Source organism: Somniosus microcephalus, chromosome 17 (genome assembly GCF_052327205.1).
Source record: "Somniosus microcephalus isolate GS21.2 chromosome 17, FLI_Smic_1.0, whole genome shotgun sequence".
Lineage (NCBI taxonomy): Eukaryota > Metazoa > Chordata > Chondrichthyes > Squaliformes > Somniosidae > Somniosus > Somniosus microcephalus.
Window position 1 is genome coordinate 34,732,419 of NC_141003.1, and position 19,199 is coordinate 34,751,617.

The 19,199-nt window shown below is 37.9% G+C and overlaps 1 protein-coding gene across 1 annotated transcript in view; it reads left to right on the top strand.

Moving 5' to 3' along the window:
* LOC147105630 (mucin-5AC-like) overlaps positions 1–19,199 on the top strand; it is a 144,492-nt gene that overhangs the window by 84,776 nt on the left and 40,517 nt on the right. The window contains exons 38-63 of the mRNA XM_086010930.1: positions 14–73; positions 360–419; positions 1,096–1,155; positions 2,169–2,231; positions 2,826–3,203; positions 3,440–3,499; positions 4,902–4,964; positions 5,559–5,936; positions 6,173–6,232; positions 7,633–7,695; positions 8,295–8,672; positions 8,909–8,968; positions 9,255–9,314; positions 9,991–10,050; positions 11,064–11,126; positions 11,721–12,098; positions 12,335–12,394; positions 13,797–13,859; positions 14,454–14,831; positions 15,068–15,127; positions 15,561–15,620; positions 16,634–16,696; positions 17,296–17,673; positions 17,910–17,969; positions 18,256–18,315; positions 18,992–19,051. Coding sequence (XP_085867056.1) covers positions 14–73; positions 360–419; positions 1,096–1,155; positions 2,169–2,231; positions 2,826–3,203; positions 3,440–3,499; positions 4,902–4,964; positions 5,559–5,936; positions 6,173–6,232; positions 7,633–7,695; positions 8,295–8,672; positions 8,909–8,968; positions 9,255–9,314; positions 9,991–10,050; positions 11,064–11,126; positions 11,721–12,098; positions 12,335–12,394; positions 13,797–13,859; positions 14,454–14,831; positions 15,068–15,127; positions 15,561–15,620; positions 16,634–16,696; positions 17,296–17,673; positions 17,910–17,969; positions 18,256–18,315; positions 18,992–19,051 — 3,486 coding nt within the window. The remainder of the gene's footprint in view (positions 1–13; positions 74–359; positions 420–1,095; positions 1,156–2,168; positions 2,232–2,825; positions 3,204–3,439; positions 3,500–4,901; positions 4,965–5,558; positions 5,937–6,172; positions 6,233–7,632; positions 7,696–8,294; positions 8,673–8,908; positions 8,969–9,254; positions 9,315–9,990; positions 10,051–11,063; positions 11,127–11,720; positions 12,099–12,334; positions 12,395–13,796; positions 13,860–14,453; positions 14,832–15,067; positions 15,128–15,560; positions 15,621–16,633; positions 16,697–17,295; positions 17,674–17,909; positions 17,970–18,255; positions 18,316–18,991; positions 19,052–19,199) is intronic.

Genomic DNA, 19,199 nt, shown 5'->3' on the forward strand with positions numbered 1-19,199 from the left:
TTTTGTTCACAAGTGACGACTACAACAAAAGGGACAACAACCACACCTATTATTGTTGAAACTTCTACAACAGGTAAGTGATGCCTGCTTTCAATGTACACCAGCAAGTCTGTTCACACCAGTGTGCTTTTCTCAAATTCAGCTTTCAGACAATGTCAGTCCATTAGTTCAGTCTTGTAGACCCTTGCTTTAGGGTGGAAATGCTTGAAAATTTTAAGACATCTGAATCTGCAATTAGTGTTTTCAACATCACTTGTGCAGAAAGTGTAATTAAATAGTCTTATGTTGGAAATCTACAGGAATACTATATGAATTTAAGTTGTATTGAAGTGGTTTTGATGATATTTCTTGTTCTTCAGAAGGAATCACTACAACAGTGAAAACAACTACAACCGGGTCCACTATTGGCTCCACACCGGGTGAGTGAGGGCTTCTTTCGATATCCAGTACTAAGACCAGTGACACAAGTTAACTTGTTTCAACAGCTCCCAGACAGTGGAAGTCCATTACTTCACTCCTTGTAGATATTTAGCTCATTCCATTTAGAGGGAAATAGTTGAAAACTTCACTATATTGATTAACCTAGATCAGTGGCTGCGCTGAGGGGAAATGTTGTGTCTATGTTTGTGCCGCCTCTGTCTCTCTTAGTCTCTGCTTCCTCACCAACATTTACTCAGATTTTTGGCAATAATTTCCTGACTTTTGAATGAAATGTATAATTTCATGTTGATGGTGGTATTCAGCATACTTTCAAATTCCAATAGAATCATTATCAAATATTGTCAAAGGATGATCACCTTGACATGTTGTGGTTGTTAATATTCTTCCTTTTTTCTATTGTCCAGTAACTTGAAACAGTTCTTTGAAAACACTAACAATTATGCAAATATTGTCTCGCCATTTTCATGTTTATATTTGTTTTTTATTACTTGACAAAGGAGAAAAAAGTTGATATAGTTAGTAGCTGTAGTGAAACATTTCCCTCATTCTTTGCACTTTAGCATCAATAAAATACCCAACTGGTGAAACTCTCAATACTGCAGGATTTCATATTTGTGTGTAGTAATTTTGAATGTTTTTATTTTTGTTTTGAAGTGACGACTACAACAAAAGGGACAACAACCACACCTATTATTGTTGACACTTCTACAACAGGTAAGTGATGACTGCTTTCGATATAAACCAGCAGGTCTGTTCACACCAGTGTGCTTTTCTCAAATTCAGCTTTCAGGCAATGTCAGTCCATTAATTCAGTCTTGCTTTTGTTGGAAAATGGTTGAAAACTTAGACATCTGAATCTGCAATTAGTTTTTTCAACAGCATTTGTGCAGAAAGTGTAGTTAAATAGTCTTATGGAGGAACTTTACAGAAATAATATAGGATTTTAAAATGTAATGTATTGAATTTGATGAAGTTTCCTGTTCTGCAGAAGGAGTCACTACAACAGTGAAAGCAACTACAACCGGGTCCACTACTGGCCCCACACCGGGTGAGTGAGGGCTTCTTTCCATATCTAGTAGCAAGACCAGTGACACAAGTTATCTTGTTTCAACAACTCCCAGACAGTGGAAGTCCATCACTTCACCCCTTGTAGATATTTAGCCCATTCCTTCCAGAGAGAAATAGTTGACAACTACACTATATCGATAAACCTAGTTCAGAGGCTGTGCGGAGGAGAAATGCTGTGTCCACGTTTGTGCCGCCTCTCCTCAGTTCCCTGACAGTGGAGTCTCTGATTACTCACTAACGCTTACTTAACTTTTTTGTAATATTTTATTGTCTTTTGAATGAAATGTACAATTTACAATTCATGTTGCTAGGGATACTCTGCATACTTTCCAATTCCAATCCAATCATTATTAAATCTTGTCAAAGGATGCTCGCTGACACGTTGTGGCTGTTAATATTATTCCCTGTTTTCTATTGTCCAGTAACTTGAAAGAGTTCTTTTGAAACACAACCAATTATGCAAATGCTGCTTTTTCAGTCTCGTGTTTATGTTTGCACTTTAGTATTTGAAGTAAGGAGACCTAGTTAGTAGCTGTAGTCAATAATTTCCTCATTCTTTATGCCCGTTTCTCAATAAAATAACCTAGTGGTCAAACTCTATTAACACTGCTGGATTTGCAGTCGGAATGCAGCGGTTTTAAAATATTTTTTTTCTTCAGAAGTTACGACTACAACAAAAGGGACAACAACCACAACTGTGTCTACTGCCAGTTCAACAACTGGTAAGTGATGGTTTCTTTCATTATAGACTAGCAAGTCCTTTGACACAAGTGTGCTTTTTTCAACTTTGGCGAAGAAAATGCCAGCCCATCAGTTCAGTCCTGTAGACCTGTAGCCCATTCCTTTGGGATGGAATTACTTGAGAAGTTCAGAACATCTCAATCTGCAAGCAATGGCACTTTCACAAGAATTACAGAAGCAGTTTTGTGTAAACCTCTCCCCTGACAGCTTGTCCCAGGCAAAGAATAAAACAGTTAGGTTTGAACAGTTGCAACTGTAAAATTCCTCTCTTCTGCCCACCTCTGTCTCATTTAGTCTCCACTTATTCTCACACTCAAATTTTTTACGATATTTTTTCGACCTGCTCATATAGAATTTGTACGTCATGCTGATGCTCGTGGGCTGCATACTTCTAAATTCCAATAGCATCATTGGCAAATATTGACAAATGTTGTTCCCTTGACATGTTGTGGTTGCTAATATTGTGACTATTACTGTTTTGGTCCAGTAGTATGAAAGACTTCTTTTGAAACACTCTGCAACTGCTGCCTTGCTGCTCTCATATTTATGTTTCCTATTATTGGTTGGATCATGAGGGTCTAATATGTTCTCCTCCTTTTCTGTTACAGAGGTTGTCTGCCATGGCAAATGGTCCCCCTGGTTTAATGAACACACACCTTCTATAGACAGCCCGGGCGATTCTGAATTACTAGACCACCGAAGCAATAAATACTGTTCTTCCCCTTTTGATGACATTATTAACATTCAGTGTCAGTTTGTTGGTGAACCTGAGAGGCCAATAAGTGAGTCACCAGACAATGTGACGTGCGACAAAGACACAGGGCTCATCTGTAGAGTCTCGGAAAGTGCTTTGGAGGAGTCCAAGTTTTGTTATGACTACAAAATTCGAGTTTGCTGCGAGATAGGAACACCAGCGACCACAACAACCAGCGGCAGTACAAACACGGCTTCTGGTAAATGAGAAACTTACGTACGAGTTAATAATGTCTCCCATACGTTAAATCAAAGCTGACTTTTTACATCAAGCAGTCAAAGGAGTTAATATATCTACTTAGTAGCTGTAATTAACAATTTCCTCATCATTTGTGCCTTAGTATCAATAAAATAGACTAACGGCGAAATTCTCAATATTGCAGGATTTGAAATTAGAGGTAAGAGGTTTTGAATTTTTTTTTGTTTTGTTCACAAGTGACGACTACAACAAAAGGGACAACAACCACACCTATTATTGTTGAAACTTCTACAACAGGTAAGTGATGCCTGCTTTCAATGTACACCAGCAAGTCTGTTCACACCAGTGTGCTTTTCTCAAATTCAGCTTTCAGACAATGTCAGTCCATTAGTTCAGTCTTGTAGACCCTTGCTTTAGGGTGGAAATGCTTGAAAATTTTAAGACATCTGAATCTGCAATTAGTGTTTTCAACATCACTTGTGCAGAAAGTGTAATTAAATAGTCTTATGTTGGAATTATGCAAATATTGTCTCGCCATTTTCATGTTTATATTTGTTTTTTATTACTTGACAAAGGAGAAAAAAGTTGATATAGTTAGTAGCTGTAGTGAAACATTTCCCTCATTCTTTGCACTTTAGCATCAATAAAATACCCAACTGGTGAAACTCTCAATACTGCAGGATTTCATATTTGTGTGTAGTAATTTTGAATGTTTTTATTTTTGTTTTGAAGTGACGACTACAACAAAAGGGACAACAAAGGGCAATGTCAGTCCATTAATTCAGTCTTGCTTTTGTTGGAAAATGGTTGAAAACTTAGACATCTGAATCTGCAATTAGTTTTTTCAACAGCATTTGTGCAGAAAGTATAGTTAAATAGTCTTATGGAGGAACTTTACAGAAATAATATAGGATTTTAAAATGTAATGTATTGAATTTGATGAAGTTTCCTGTTCTGCAGAAGGAGTCACTACAACAGTGAAAGCAACTACAACCGGGTCCACTACTGGCCCCACACCGGGTGAGTGAGGGCTTCTTTCCATATCTAGTAGCAAGACCAGTGACACAAGTTATCTTGTTTCAACAACTCCCAGACAGTGGAAGTCCATCACTTCACCCCTTGTAGATATTTAGCCCATTCCTTCCAGAGAGAAATAGTTGACAACTACACTATATCGATAAACCTAGTTCAGAGGCTGTGCGGAGGAGAAATGCTGTGTCCACGTTTGTGCCGCCTCTCCTCAGTTCCCTGACAGTGGAGTCTCTGATTACTCACTAACGCTTACTTAACTTTTTTGTAATATTTTATTGTCTTTTGAATGAAATGTACAATTTACAATTCATGTTGCTAGGGATACTCTGCATACTTTCCAATTCCAATCCAATCATTATTAAATCTTGTCAAAGGATGCTCGCTGACACGTTGTGGCTGTTAATATTATTCCCTGTTTTCTATTGTCCAATAACTTGAAAGAGTTCTTTTGAAACACAACCAATTATGCAAATGCTGCTTTTTCAGTCTCGTGTTTATGTTTGCACTTTAGTATTTGAAGTAAGGAGACCTAGTTAGTAGCTGTAGTCAATAATTTCCTCATTCTTTATGCCCGTTTCTCAATAAAATAACCTAGTGGTCAAACTCTATTAACACTGCTGGATTTGCAGTCGGAATGCAGCGGTTTTAAAATATTTTTTTTCTTCAGAAGTTACGACTACAACAAAAGGGACAACAACCACAACTGTGTCTACTGCCAGTTCAACAACTGGTAAGTGATGGTTTCTTTCATTATAGACTAGCAAGTCCTTTGACACAAGTGTGCTTTTTTCAACTTTGGCGAAGAAAATGCCAGCCCATCAGTTCAGTCCTGTAGACCTGTAGCCCATTCCTTTGGGATGGAATTACTTGAGAAGTTCAGAACATCTCAATCTGCAAGCAATGGCACTTTCACAAGAATTACAGAAGCAGTTTTGTGTAAACCTCTCCCCTGACAGCTTGTCCCAGGCAAAGAATAAAACAGTTAGGTTTGAACAGTTGCAACTGTAAAATTCCTCTCTTCTGCCCACCTCTGTCTCATTTAGTCTCCACTTATTCTCACACTCAAATTTTTTACGATATTTTTTCGACCTGCTCATATAGAATTTGTACGTCATGCTGATGCTCGTGGGCTGCATACTTCTAAATTCCAATAGCATCATTGGCAAATATTGACAAATGTTGTTCCCTTGACATGTTGTGGTTGCTAATATTGTGACTATTACTGTTTTGGTCCAGTAGTATGAAAGACTTCTTTTGAAACACTCTGCAACTGCTGCCTTGCTGCTCTCATATTTATGTTTCCTATTATTGGTTGGATCATGAGGGTCTAATATGTTCTCCTCCTTTTCTGTTACAGAGGTTGTCTGCCATGGCAAATGGTCCCCCTGGTTTAATGAACACACACCTTCTATAGACAGCCCGGGCGATTCTGAATTACTAGACCACCGAAGCAATAAATACTGTTCTTCCCCTTTTGATGACATTATTAACATTCAGTGTCAGTTTGTTGGTGAACCTGAGAGGCCAATAAGTGAGTCACCAGACAATGTGACGTGCGACAAAGACACAGGGCTCATCTGTAGAGTCTCGGAAAGTGCTTTGGAGGAGTCCAAGTTTTGTTATGACTACAAAATTCGAGTTTGCTGCGAGATAGGAACACCAGCGACCACAACAACCAGCGGCAGTACAAACACGGCTTCTGGTAAATGAGAAACTTACGTACGAGTTAATAATGTCTCCCATACGTTAAATCAAAGCTGACTTTTTACATCAAGCAGTCAAAGGAGTTAATATATCTACTTAGTAGCTGTAATTAACAATTTCCTCATCATTTGTGCCTTAGTATCAATAAAATAGACTAACGGCGAAATTCTCAATATTGCAGGATTTGAAATTAGAGGTAAGAGGTTTTGAATTTTTTTTTGTTTTGTTCACAAGTGACGACTACAACAAAAGGGACAACAACCACACCTATTATTGTTGAAACTTCTACAACAGGTAAGTGATGCCTGCTTTCAATGTACACCAGCAAGTCTGTTCACACCAGTGTGCTTTTCTCAAATTCAGCTTTCAGACAATGTCAGTCCATTAGTTCAGTCTTGTAGACCCTTGCTTTAGGGTGGAAATGCTTGAAAATTTTAAGACATCTGAATCTGCAATTAGTGTTTTCAACATCACTTGTGCAGAAAGTGTAATTAAATAGTCTTATGTTGGAATTATGCAAATATTGTCTCGCCATTTTCATGTTTATATTTGTTTTTTATTACTTGACAAAGGAGAAAAAAGTTGATAGTTAGTAGCTGTAGTGAAACATTTCCCTCATTCTTTGCACTTTAGCATCAATAAAATACCCAACTGGTGAAACTCTCAATACTGCAGGATTTCATATTTGTGTGTAGTAATTTTGAATGTTTTTATTTTTGTTTTGAAGTGACGACTACAACAAAAGGGACAACAAAGGGCAATGTCAGTCCATTAATTCAGTCTTGCTTTTGTTGGAAAATGGTTGAAAACTTAGACATCTGAATCTGCAATTAGTTTTTTCAACAGCATTTGTGCAGAAAGTGTAGTTAAATAGTCTTATGGAGGAACTTTACAGAAATAATATAGGATTTTAAAATGTAATGTATTGAATTTGATGAAGTTTCCTGTTCTGCAGAAGGAGTCACTACAACAGTGAAAGCAACTACAACCGGGTCCACTACTGGCCCCACACCGGGTGAGTGAGGGCTTCTTTCCATATCTAGTAGCAAGACCAGTGACACAAGTTATCTTGTTTCAACAACTCCCAGACAGTGGAAGTCCATCACTTCACCCCTTGTAGATATTTAGCCCATTCCTTCCAGAGAGAAATAGTTGACAACTACACTATATCGATAAACCTAGTTCAGAGGCTGTGCGGAGGAGAAATGCTGTGTCCACGTTTGTGCCGCCTCTCCTCAGTTCCCTGACAGTGGAGTCTCTGATTACTCACTAACGCTTACTTAACTTTTTTGTAATATTTTATTGTCTTTTGAATGAAATGTACAATTTACAATTCATGTTGCTAGGGATACTCTGCATACTTTCCAATTCCAATCCAATCATTATTAAATCTTGTCAAAGGATGCTCGCTGACACGTTGTGGCTGTTAATATTATTCCCTGTTTTCTATTGTCCAGTAACTTGAAAGAGTTCTTTTGAAACACAACCAATTATGCAAATGCTGCTTTTTCAGTCTCGTGTTTATGTTTGCACTTTAGTATTTGAAGTAAGGAGACCTAGTTAGTAGCTGTAGTCAATAATTTCCTCATTCTTTATGCCCGTTTCTCAATAAAATAACCTAGTGGTCAAACTCTATTAACACTGCTGGATTTGCAGTCGGAATGCAGCGGTTTTAAAATATTTTTTTTCTTCAGAAGTTACGACTACAACAAAAGGGACAACAACCACAACTGTGTCTACTGCCAGTTCAACAACTGGTAAGTGATGGTTTCTTTCATTATAGACTAGCAAGTCCTTTGACACAAGTGTGCTTTTTTCAACTTTGGCGAAGAAAATGCCAGCCCATCAGTTCAGTCCTGTAGACCTGTAGCCCATTCCTTTGGGATGGAATTACTTGAGAAGTTCAGAACATCTCAATCTGCAAGCAATGGCACTTTCACAAGAATTACAGAAGCAGTTTTGTGTAAACCTCTCCCCTGACAGCTTGTCCCAGGCAAAGAATAAAACAGTTAGGTTTGAACAGTTGCAACTGTAAAATTCCTCTCTTCTGCCCACCTCTGTCTCATTTAGTCTCCACTTATTCTCACACTCAAATTTTTTACGATATTTTTTCGACCTGCTAATAAAATATAGAATTTGTACGTCATGCTGATGCTCGTGGGCTGCATACTTCTAAATTCCAATAGCATCATTGGCAAATATTGACAAATGTTGTTCCCTTGACATGTTGTGGTTGCTAATATTGTGACTATTACTGTTTTGGTCCAGTAGTATGAAAGACTTCTTTTGAAACACTCTGCAACTGCTGCCTTGCTGCTCTCATATTTATGTTTCCTATTATTGGTTGGATCATGAGGGTCTAATATGTTCTCCTCCTTTTCTGTTACAGAGGTTGTCTGCCATGGCAAATGGTCCCCCTGGTTTAATGAACACACACCTTCTATAGACAGCCCGGGCGATTCTGAATTACTAGACCACCGAAGCAATAAATACTGTTCTTCCCCTTTTGATGACATTATTAACATTCAGTGTCAGTTTGTTGGTGAACCTGAGAGGCCAATAAGTGAGTCACCAGACAATGTGACGTGCGACAAAGACACAGGGCTCATCTGTAGAGTCTCGGAAAGTGCTTTGGAGGAGTCCAAGTTTTGTTATGACTACAAAATTCGAGTTTGCTGCGAGATAGGAACACCAGCGACCACAACAACCAGCAGCAGTACAAACACGGCTTCTGGTAAATGAGAAACTTACGTACGAGTTAATAATGTCTCCCATACGTTAAATCAAAGCTGACTTTTTACATCAAGCAGTCAAAGGAGTTAATATATCTACTTAGTAGCTGTAATTAACAATTTCCTCATCATTTGTGCCTTAGTATCAATAAAATAGACTAACGGCGAAATTCTCAATATTGCAGGATTTGAAATTAGAGGTAAGAGGTTTTGAATTTTTTTTTGTTTTGTTCACAAGTGACGACTACAACAAAAGGGACAACAACCACACCTATTATTGTTGAAACTTCTACAACAGGTAAGTGATGCCTGCTTTCAATGTACACCAGCAAGTCTGTTCACACCAGTGTGCTTTTCTCAAATTCAGCTTTCAGACAATGTCAGTCCATTAGTTCAGTCTTGTAGACCCTTGCTTTAGGGTGGAAATGCTTGAAAATTTTAAGACATCTGAATCTGCAATTAGTGTTTTCAACATCACTTGTGCAGAAAGTGTAATTAAATAGTCTTATGTTGGAAATCTACAGGAATACTATATGAATTTAAGTTGTATTGAAGTGGTTTTGATGATATTTCTTGTTCTTCAGAAGGAATCACTACAACAGTGAAAACAACTACAACCGGGTCCACTATTGGCTCCACACCGGGTGAGTGAGGGCTTCTTTCGATATCCAGTACTAAGACCAGTGACACAAGTTAACTTGTTTCAACAGCTCCCAGACAGTGGAAGTCCATTACTTCACTCCTTGTAGATATTTAGCTCATTCCATTTAGAGGGAAATAGTTGAAAACTTCACTATATTGATTAACCTAGATCAGTGGCTGCGCTGAGGGGAAATGTTGTGTCTATGTTTGTGCCGCCTCTGTCTCTCTTAGTCTCTGCTTCCTCACCAACATTTACTCAGATTTTTGGCAATAATTTCCTGACTTTTGAATGAAATGTATAATTTCATGTTGATGGTGGTATTCAGCATACTTTCAAATTCCAATAGAATCATTATCAAATATTGTCAAAGGATGATCACCTTGACATGTTGTGGTTGTTAATATTCTTCCTTTTTTCTATTGTCCAGTAACTTGAAACAGTTCTTTGAAAACACTAACAATTATGCAAATATTGTCTCGCCATTTTCATGTTTATATTTGTTTTTTATTACTTGACAAAGGAGAAAAAAGTTGATATAGTTAGTAGCTGTAGTGAAACATTTCCCTCATTCTTTGCACTTTAGCATCAATAAAATACCCAACTGGTGAAACTCTCAATACTGCAGGATTTCATATTTGTGTGTAGTAATTTTGAATGTTTTTATTTTTGTTTTGAAGTGACGACTACAACAAAAGGGACAACAACCACACCTATTATTGTTGACACTTCTACAACAGGTAAGTGATGACTGCTTTCGATATAAACCAGCAGGTCTGTTCACACCAGTGTGCTTTTCTCAAATTCAGCTTTCAGGCAATGTCAGTCCATTAATTCAGTCTTGCTTTTGTTGGAAAATGGTTGAAAACTTAGACATCTGAATCTGCAATTAGTTTTTTCAACAGCATTTGTGCAGAAAGTGTAGTTAAATAGTCTTATGGAGGAACTTTACAGAAATAATATAGGATTTTAAAATGTAATGTATTGAATTTGATGAAGTTTCCTGTTCTGCAGAAGGAGTCACTACAACAGTGAAAGCAACTACAACCGGGTCCACTACTGGCCCCACACCGGGTGAGTGAGGGCTTCTTTCCATATCTAGTAGCAAGACCAGTGACACAAGTTATCTTGTTTCAACAACTCCCAGACAGTGGAAGTCCATCACTTCACCCCTTGTAGATATTTAGCCCATTCCTTCCAGAGAGAAATAGTTGACAACTACACTATATCGATAAACCTAGTTCAGAGGCTGTGCGGAGGAGAAATGCTGTGTCCACGTTTGTGCCGCCTCTCCTCAGTTCCCTGACAGTGGAGTCTCTGATTACTCACTAACGCTTACTTAACTTTTTTGTAATATTTTATTGTCTTTTGAATGAAATGTACAATTTACAATTCATGTTGCTAGGGATACTCTGCATACTTTCCAATTCCAATCCAATCATTATTAAATCTTGTCAAAGGATGCTCGCTGACACGTTGTGGCTGTTAATATTATTCCCTGTTTTCTATTGTCCAGTAACTTGAAAGAGTTCTTTTGAAACACAACCAATTATGCAAATGCTGCTTTTTCAGTCTCGTGTTTATGTTTGCACTTTAGTATTTGAAGTAAGGAGACCTAGTTAGTAGCTGTAGTCAATAATTTCCTCATTCTTTATGCCCGTTTCTCAATAAAATAACCTAGTGGTCAAACTCTATTAACACTGCTGGATTTGCAGTCGGAATGCAGCGGTTTTAAAATATTTTTTTTCTTCAGAAGTTACGACTACAACAAAAGGGACAACAACCACAACTGTGTCTACTGCCAGTTCAACAACTGGTAAGTGATGGTTTCTTTCATTATAGACTAGCAAGTCCTTTGACACAAGTGTGCTTTTTTCAACTTTGGCGAAGAAAATGCCAGCCCATCAGTTCAGTCCTGTAGACCTGTAGCCCATTCCTTTGGGATGGAATTACTTGAGAAGTTCAGAACATCTCAATCTGCAAGCAATGGCACTTTCACAAGAATTACAGAAGCAGTTTTGTGTAAACCTCTCCCCTGACAGCTTGTCCCAGGCAAAGAATAAAACAGTTAGGTTTGAACAGTTGCAACTGTAAAATTCCTCTCTTCTGCCCACCTCTGTCTCATTTAGTCTCCACTTATTCTCACACTCAAATTTTTTACGATATTTTTTCGACCTGCTCATATAGAATTTGTACGTCATGCTGATGCTCGTGGGCTGCATACTTCTAAATTCCAATAGCATCATTGGCAAATATTGACAAATGTTGTTCCCTTGACATGTTGTGGTTGCTAATATTGTGACTATTACTGTTTTGGTCCAGTAGTATGAAAGACTTCTTTTGAAACACTCTGCAACTGCTGCCTTGCTGCTCTCATATTTATGTTTCCTATTATTGGTTGGATCATGAGGGTCTAATATGTTCTCCTCCTTTTCTGTTACAGAGGTTGTCTGCCATGGCAAATGGTCCCCCTGGTTTAATGAACACACACCTTCTATAGACAGCCCGGGCGATTCTGAATTACTAGACCACCGAAGCAATAAATACTGTTCTTCCCCTTTTGATGACATTATTAACATTCAGTGTCAGTTTGTTGGTGAACCTGAGAGGCCAATAAGTGAGTCACCAGACAATGTGACGTGCGACAAAGACACAGGGCTCATCTGTAGAGTCTCGGAAAGTGCTTTGGAGGAGTCCAAGTTTTGTTATGACTACAAAATTCGAGTTTGCTGCGAGATAGGAACACCAGCGACCACAACAACCAGCAGCAGTACAAACACGGCTTCTGGTAAATGAGAAACTTACGTACGAGTTAATAATGTCTCCCATACGTTAAATCAAAGCTGACTTTTTACATCAAGCAGTCAAAGGAGTTAATATATCTACTTAGTAGCTGTAATTAACAATTTCCTCATCATTTGTGCCTTAGTATCAATAAAATAGACTAACGGCGAAATTCTCAATATTGCAGGATTTGAAATTAGAGGTAAGAGGTTTTGAATTTTGTTTTGTTTTGTTCACAAGTGACGACTACAACAAAAGGGACAACAACCACACCTATTATTGTTGAAACTTCTACAACAGGTAAGTGATGCCTGCTTTCAATGTACACCAGCAAGTCTGTTCACACCAGTGTGCTTTTCTCAAATTCAGCTTTCAGACAATGTCAGTCCATTAGTTCAGTCTTGTAGACCCTTGCTTTAGGGTGGAAATGCTTGAAAATTTTAAGACATCTGAATCTGCAATTAGTGTTTTCAACATCACTTGTGCAGAAAGTGTAATTAAATAGTCTTATGTTGGAATTATGCAAATATTGTCTCGCCATTTTCATGTTTATATTTGTTTTTTATTACTTGACAAAGGAGAAAAAAGTTGATATAGTTAGTAGCTGTAGTGAAACATTTCCCTCATTCTTTGCACTTTAGCATCAATAAAATACCCAACTGGTGAAACTCTCAATACTGCAGGATTTCATATTTGTGTGTAGTAATTTTGAATGTTTTTATTTTTGTTTTGAAGTGACGACTACAACAAAAGGGACAACAAAGGGCAATGTCAGTCCATTAATTCAGTCTTGCTTTTGTTGGAAAATGGTTGAAAACTTAGACATCTGAATCTGCAATTAGTTTTTTCAACAGCATTTGTGCAGAAAGTATAGTTAAATAGTCTTATGGAGGAACTTTACAGAAATAATATAGGATTTTAAAATGTAATGTATTGAATTTGATGAAGTTTCCTGTTCTGCAGAAGGAGTCACTACAACAGTGAAAGCAACTACAACCGGGTCCACTACTGGCCCCACACCGGGTGAGTGAGGGCTTCTTTCCATATCTAGTAGCAAGACCAGTGACACAAGTTATCTTGTTTCAACAACTCCCAGACAGTGGAAGTCCATCACTTCACCCCTTGTAGATATTTAGCCCATTCCTTCCAGAGAGAAATAGTTGACAACTACACTATATCGATAAACCTAGTTCAGAGGCTGTGCGGAGGAGAAATGCTGTGTCCACGTTTGTGCCGCCTCTCCTCAGTTCCCTAACAGTGGAGTCTCTGATTACTCACTAACGCTTACTTAACTTTTTTGTAATATTTTATTGTCTTTTGAATGAAATGTACAATTTACAATTCATGTTGCTAGGGATACTCTGCATACTTTCCAATTCCAATCCAATCATTATTAAATCTTGTCAAAGGATGCTCGCTGACACGTTGTGGCTGTTAATATTATTCCCTGTTTTCTATTGTCCAATAACTTGAAAGAGTTCTTTTGAAACACAACCAATTATGCAAATGCTGCTTTTTCAGTCTCGTGTTTATGTTTGCACTTTAGTATTTGAAGTAAGGAGACCTAGTTAGTAGCTGTAGTCAATAATTTCCTCATTCTTTATGCCCGTTTCTCAATAAAATAACCTAGTGGTCAAACTCTATTAACACTGCTGGATTTGCAGTCGGAATGCAGCGGTTTTAAAATATTTTTTTTCTTCAGAAGTTACGACTACAACAAAAGGGACAACAACCACAACTGTGTCTACTGCCAGTTCAACAACTGGTAAGTGATGGTTTCTTTCATTATAGACTAGCAAGTCCTTTGACACAAGTGTGCTTTTTTCAACTTTGGCGAAGAAAATGCCAGCCCATCAGTTCAGTCCTGTAGACCTGTAGCCCATTCCTTTGGGATGGAATTACTTGAGAAGTTCAGAACATCTCAATCTGCAAGCAATGGCACTTTCACAAGAATTACAGAAGCAGTTTTGTGTAAACCTCTCCCCTGACAGCTTGTCCCAGGCAAAGAATAAAACAGTTAGGTTTGAACAGTTGCAACTGTAAAATTCCTCTCTTCTGCCCACCTCTGTCTCATTTAGTCTCCACTTATTCTCACACTCAAATTTTTTACGATATTTTTTCGACCTGCTCATATAGAATTTGTACGTCATGCTGATGCTCGTGGGCTGCATACTTCTAAATTCCAATAGCATCATTGGCAAATATTGACAAATGTTGTTCCCTTGACATGTTGTGGTTGCTAATATTGTGACTATTACTGTTTTGGTCCAGTAGTATGAAAGACTTCTTTTGAAACACTCTGCAACTGCTGCCTTGCTGCTCTCATATTTATGTTTCCTATTATTGGTTGGATCATGAGGGTCTAATATGTTCTCCTCCTTTTCTGTTACAGAGGTTGTCTGCCATGGCAAATGGTCCCCCTGGTTTAATGAACACACACCTTCTATAGACAGCCCGGGCGATTCTGAATTACTAGACCACCGAAGCAATAAATACTGTTCTTCCCCTTTTGATGACATTATTAACATTCAGTGTCAGTTTGTTGGTGAACCTGAGAGGCCAATAAGTGAGTCACCAGACAATGTGACGTGCGACAAAGACACAGGGCTCATCTGTAGAGTCTCGGAAAGTGCTTTGGAGGAGTCCAAGTTTTGTTATGACTACAAAATTCGAGTTTGCTGCGAGATAGGAACACCAGCGACCACAACAACCAGCGGCAGTACAAACACGGCTTCTGGTAAATGAGAAACTTACGTACGAGTTAATAATGTCTCCCATACGTTAAATCAAAGCTGACTTTTTACATCAAGCAGTCAAAGGAGTTAATATATCTACTTAGTAGCTGTAATTAACAATTTCCTCATCATTTGTGCCTTAGTATCAATAAAATAGACTAACGGCGAAATTCTCAATATTGCAGGATTTGAAATTAGAGGTAAGAGGTTTTGAATTTTTTTTTGTTTTGTTCACAAGTGACGACTACAACAAAAGGGACAACAACCACACCTATTATTGTTGAAACTTCTACAACAGGTAAGTGATGCCTGCTTTCAATGTACACCAGCAAGTCTGTTCACACCAGTGTGCTTTTCTCAAATTCAGCTTTCAGACAATGTCAGTCCATTAGTTCAGTCTTGTAGACCCTTGCTTTAGGGTGGAAATGCTTGAAAATTTTAAGACATCTGAATCTGCAATTAGTGTTTTCAACATCACTTGTGCAGAAAGTGTAATTAAATAGTCTTATGTTGGAATTATGCAAATATTGTCTCGCCATTTTCATGTTTATATTTGTTTTTTATTACTTGACAAAGGAGAAAAAAGTTGATAGTTAGTAGCTGTAGTGAAACATTTCCCTCATTCTTTGCACTTTAGCATCAATAAAATACCCAACTGGTGAAACTCTCAATACTGCAGGATTTCATATTTGTGTGTAGTAATTTTGAATGTTTTTATTTTTGTTTTGAAGTGACGACTACAACAAAAGGGACAACAACCACACCTATTATTGTTGACACTTCTACAACAGGTAAGTGATGACTGCTTTCGATATAAACCAGCAGGTCTGTTCACACCAGTGTGCTTTTCTCAAATTCAGCTTTCAGGCAATGTCAGTCCATTAATTCAGTCTTGCTTTTGTTGGAAAATGGTTGAAAACTTAGACATCTGAATCTGCAATTAGTTTTTTCAACAGCATTTGTGCAGAAAGTGTAGTTAAATAGTCTTATGGAGGAACTTTACAGAAATAATATAGGATTTTAAAATGTAATGTATTGAATTTGATGAAGTTTCCTGTTCTGCAGAAGGAGTCACTACAACAGTGAAAGCAACTACAACCGGGTCCACTACTGGCCCCACACCGGGTGAGTGAGGGCTTCTTTCCATATCTAGTAGCAAGACCAGTGACACAAGTTATCTTGTTTCAACAACTCCCAGACAGTGGAAGTCCATCACTTCACCCCTTGTAGATATTTAGCCCATTCCTTCCAGAGAGAAATAGTTGACAACTACACTATATCGATAAACCTAGTTCAGAGGCTGTGCGGAGGAGAAATGCTGTGTCCACGTTTGTGCCGCCTCTCCTCAGTTCCCTGACAGTGGAGTCTCTGATTACTCACTAACGCTTACTTAACTTTTTTGTAATATTTTATTGTCTTTTGAATGAAATGTACAATTTACAATTCATGTTGCTAGGGATACTCTGCATACTTTCCAATTCCAATCCAATCATTATTAAATCTTGTCAAAGGATGCTCGCTGACACGTTGTGGCTGTTAATATTATTCCCTGTTTTCTATTGTCCAGTAACTTGAAAGAGTTCTTTTGAAACACAACCAATTATGCAAATGCTGCTTTTTCAGTCTCGTGTTTATGTTTGCACTTTAGTATTTGAAGTAAGGAGACCTAGTTAGTAGCTGTAGTCAATAATTTCCTCATTCTTTACGCCCGTTTCTCAATAAAATAACCTAGTGGTCAAACTCTATTAACACTGCTGGATTTGCAGTCGGAATGCAGCGGTTTTAAAATATTTTTTTTCTTCAGAAGTTACGACTACAACAAAAGGGACAACAACCACAACTGTGTCTACTGCCAGTTCAACAACTGGTAAGTGATGGTTTCTTTCATTATAGACTAGCAAGTCCTTTGACACAAGTGTGCTTTTTTCAACTTTGGCGAAGAAAATGCCAGCCCATCAGTTCAGTCCTGTAGACCTGTAGCCCATTCCTTTGGGATGGAATTACTTGAGAAGTTCAGAACATCTCAATCTGCAAGCAATGGCACTTTCACAAGAATTACAGAAGCAGTTTTGTGTAAACCTCTCCCCTGACAGCTTGTCCCAGGCAAAGAATAAAACAGTTAGGTTTGAACAGTTGCAACTGTAAAATTCCTCTCTTCTGCCCACCTCTGTCTCATTTAGTCTCCACTTATTCTCACACTCAAATTTTTTACGATATTTTTTCGACCTGCTAATAAAATATAGAATTTGTACGTCATGCTGATGCTCGTGGGCTGCATACTTCTAAATTCCAATAGCATCATTGGCAAATATTGACAAATGTTGTTCCCTTGACATGTTGTGGTTGCTAATATTGTGACTATTACTGTTTTGGTCCAGTAGTATGAAAGACTTCTTTTGAAACACTCTGCAACTGCTGCCTTGCTGCTCTCATATTTATGTTTCCTATTATTGGTTGGATCATGAGGGTCTAATATGTTCTCCTCCTTTTCTGTTACAGAGGTTGTCTGCCATGGCAAATGGTCCCCCTGGTTTAATGAACACACACCTTCTATAGACAGCCCGGGCGATTCTGAATTACTAGACCACCGAAGCAATAAATACTGTTCTTCCCCTTTTGATGACATTATTAACATTCAGTGTCAGTTTGTTGGTGAACCTGAGAGGCCAATAAGTGAGTCACCAGACAATGTGACGTGCGACAAAGACACAGGGCTCATCTGTAGAGTCTCGGAAAGTGCTTTGGAGGAGTCCAAGTTTTGTTATGACTACAAAATTCGAGTTTGCTGCGAGATAGGAACACCAGCGACCACAACAACCAGCAGCAGTACAAACACGGCTTCTGGTAAATGAGAAACTTACGTACGAGTTAATAATGTCTCCCATACGTTAAATCAAAGCTGACTTTTTACATCAAGCAGTCAAAGGAGTTAATATATCTACTTAGTAGCTGTAATTAACAATTTCCTCATCATTTGTGCCTTAGTATCAATAAAATAGACTAACGGCGAAATTCTCAATATTGCAGGATTTGAAATTAGAGGTAAGAGGTTTTGAATTTTTTTTTGTTTTGTTCACAAGTGACGACTACAACAAAAGGGACAACAACCACACCTATTATTGTTGAAACTTCTACAACAGGTAAGTGATGCCTGCTTTCAATGTACACCAGCAAGTCTGTTCACACCAGTGTGCTTTTCTCAAATTCAGCTTTCAGACAATGTCAGTCCATTAGTTCAGTCTTGTAGACCCTTGCTTTAGGGTGGAAATGCTTGAAAATTTTAAGACATCTGAATCTGCAATTAGTGTTTTCAACATCACTTGTGCAGAAAGTGTAATTAAATAGTCTTATGTTGGAAATCTACAGGAATACTATATGAATTTAAGTTGTATTGAAGTGGTTTTGATGATATTTCTTGTTCTTCAGAAGGAATCACTACAACAGTGAAAACAACTACAACCGGGTCCACTATTGGCTCCACACCGGGTGAGTGAGGGCTTCTTTCGATATCCAGTACTAAGACCAGTGACACAAGTTAACTTGTTTCAACAGCTCCCAGACAGTGGAAGTCCATTACTTCACTCCTTGTAGATATTTAGCTCATTCCATTTAGAGGGAAATAGTTGAAAACTTCACTATATTGATTAACCTAGATCAGTGGCTGCGCTGAGGGGAAATGTTGTGTCTATGTTTGTGCCGCCTCTGTCTCTCTTAGTCTCTGCTTCCTCACCAACATTTACTCAGATTTTTGGCAATAATTTCCTGACTTTTGAATGAAATGTATAATTTCATGTTGATGGTGGTATTCAGCATACTTTCAAATTCCAATAGAATCATTATCAAATATTGTCAAAGGATGATCACCTTGACATGTTGTGGTTGTTAATATTCTTCCTTTTTTCTATTGTCCAGTAACTTGAAACAGTTCTTTGAAAACACTAACAATTATGCAAATATTGTCTCGCCATTTTCATGTTTATATTTGTTTTTTATTACTTGACAAAGGAGAAAAAAGTTGATATAGTTAGTAGCTGTAGTGAAACATTTCCCTCATTCTTTGCACTTTAGCATCAATAAAATACCCAACTGGTGAAACTCTCAATACTGCAGGATTTCATATTTGTGTGTAGTAATTTTGAATGTTTTTATTTTTGTTTTGAAGTGACGACTACAACAAAAGGGACAACAACCACACCTATTATTGTTGACACTTCTACAACAGGTAAGTGATGACTGCTTTCGATATAAACCAGCAGGTCTGTTCACACCAGTGTGCTTTTCTCAAATTCAGCTTTCAGGCAATGTCAGTCCATTAATTCAGTCTTGCTTTTGTTGGAAAATGGTTGAAAACTTAGACATCTGAATCTGCA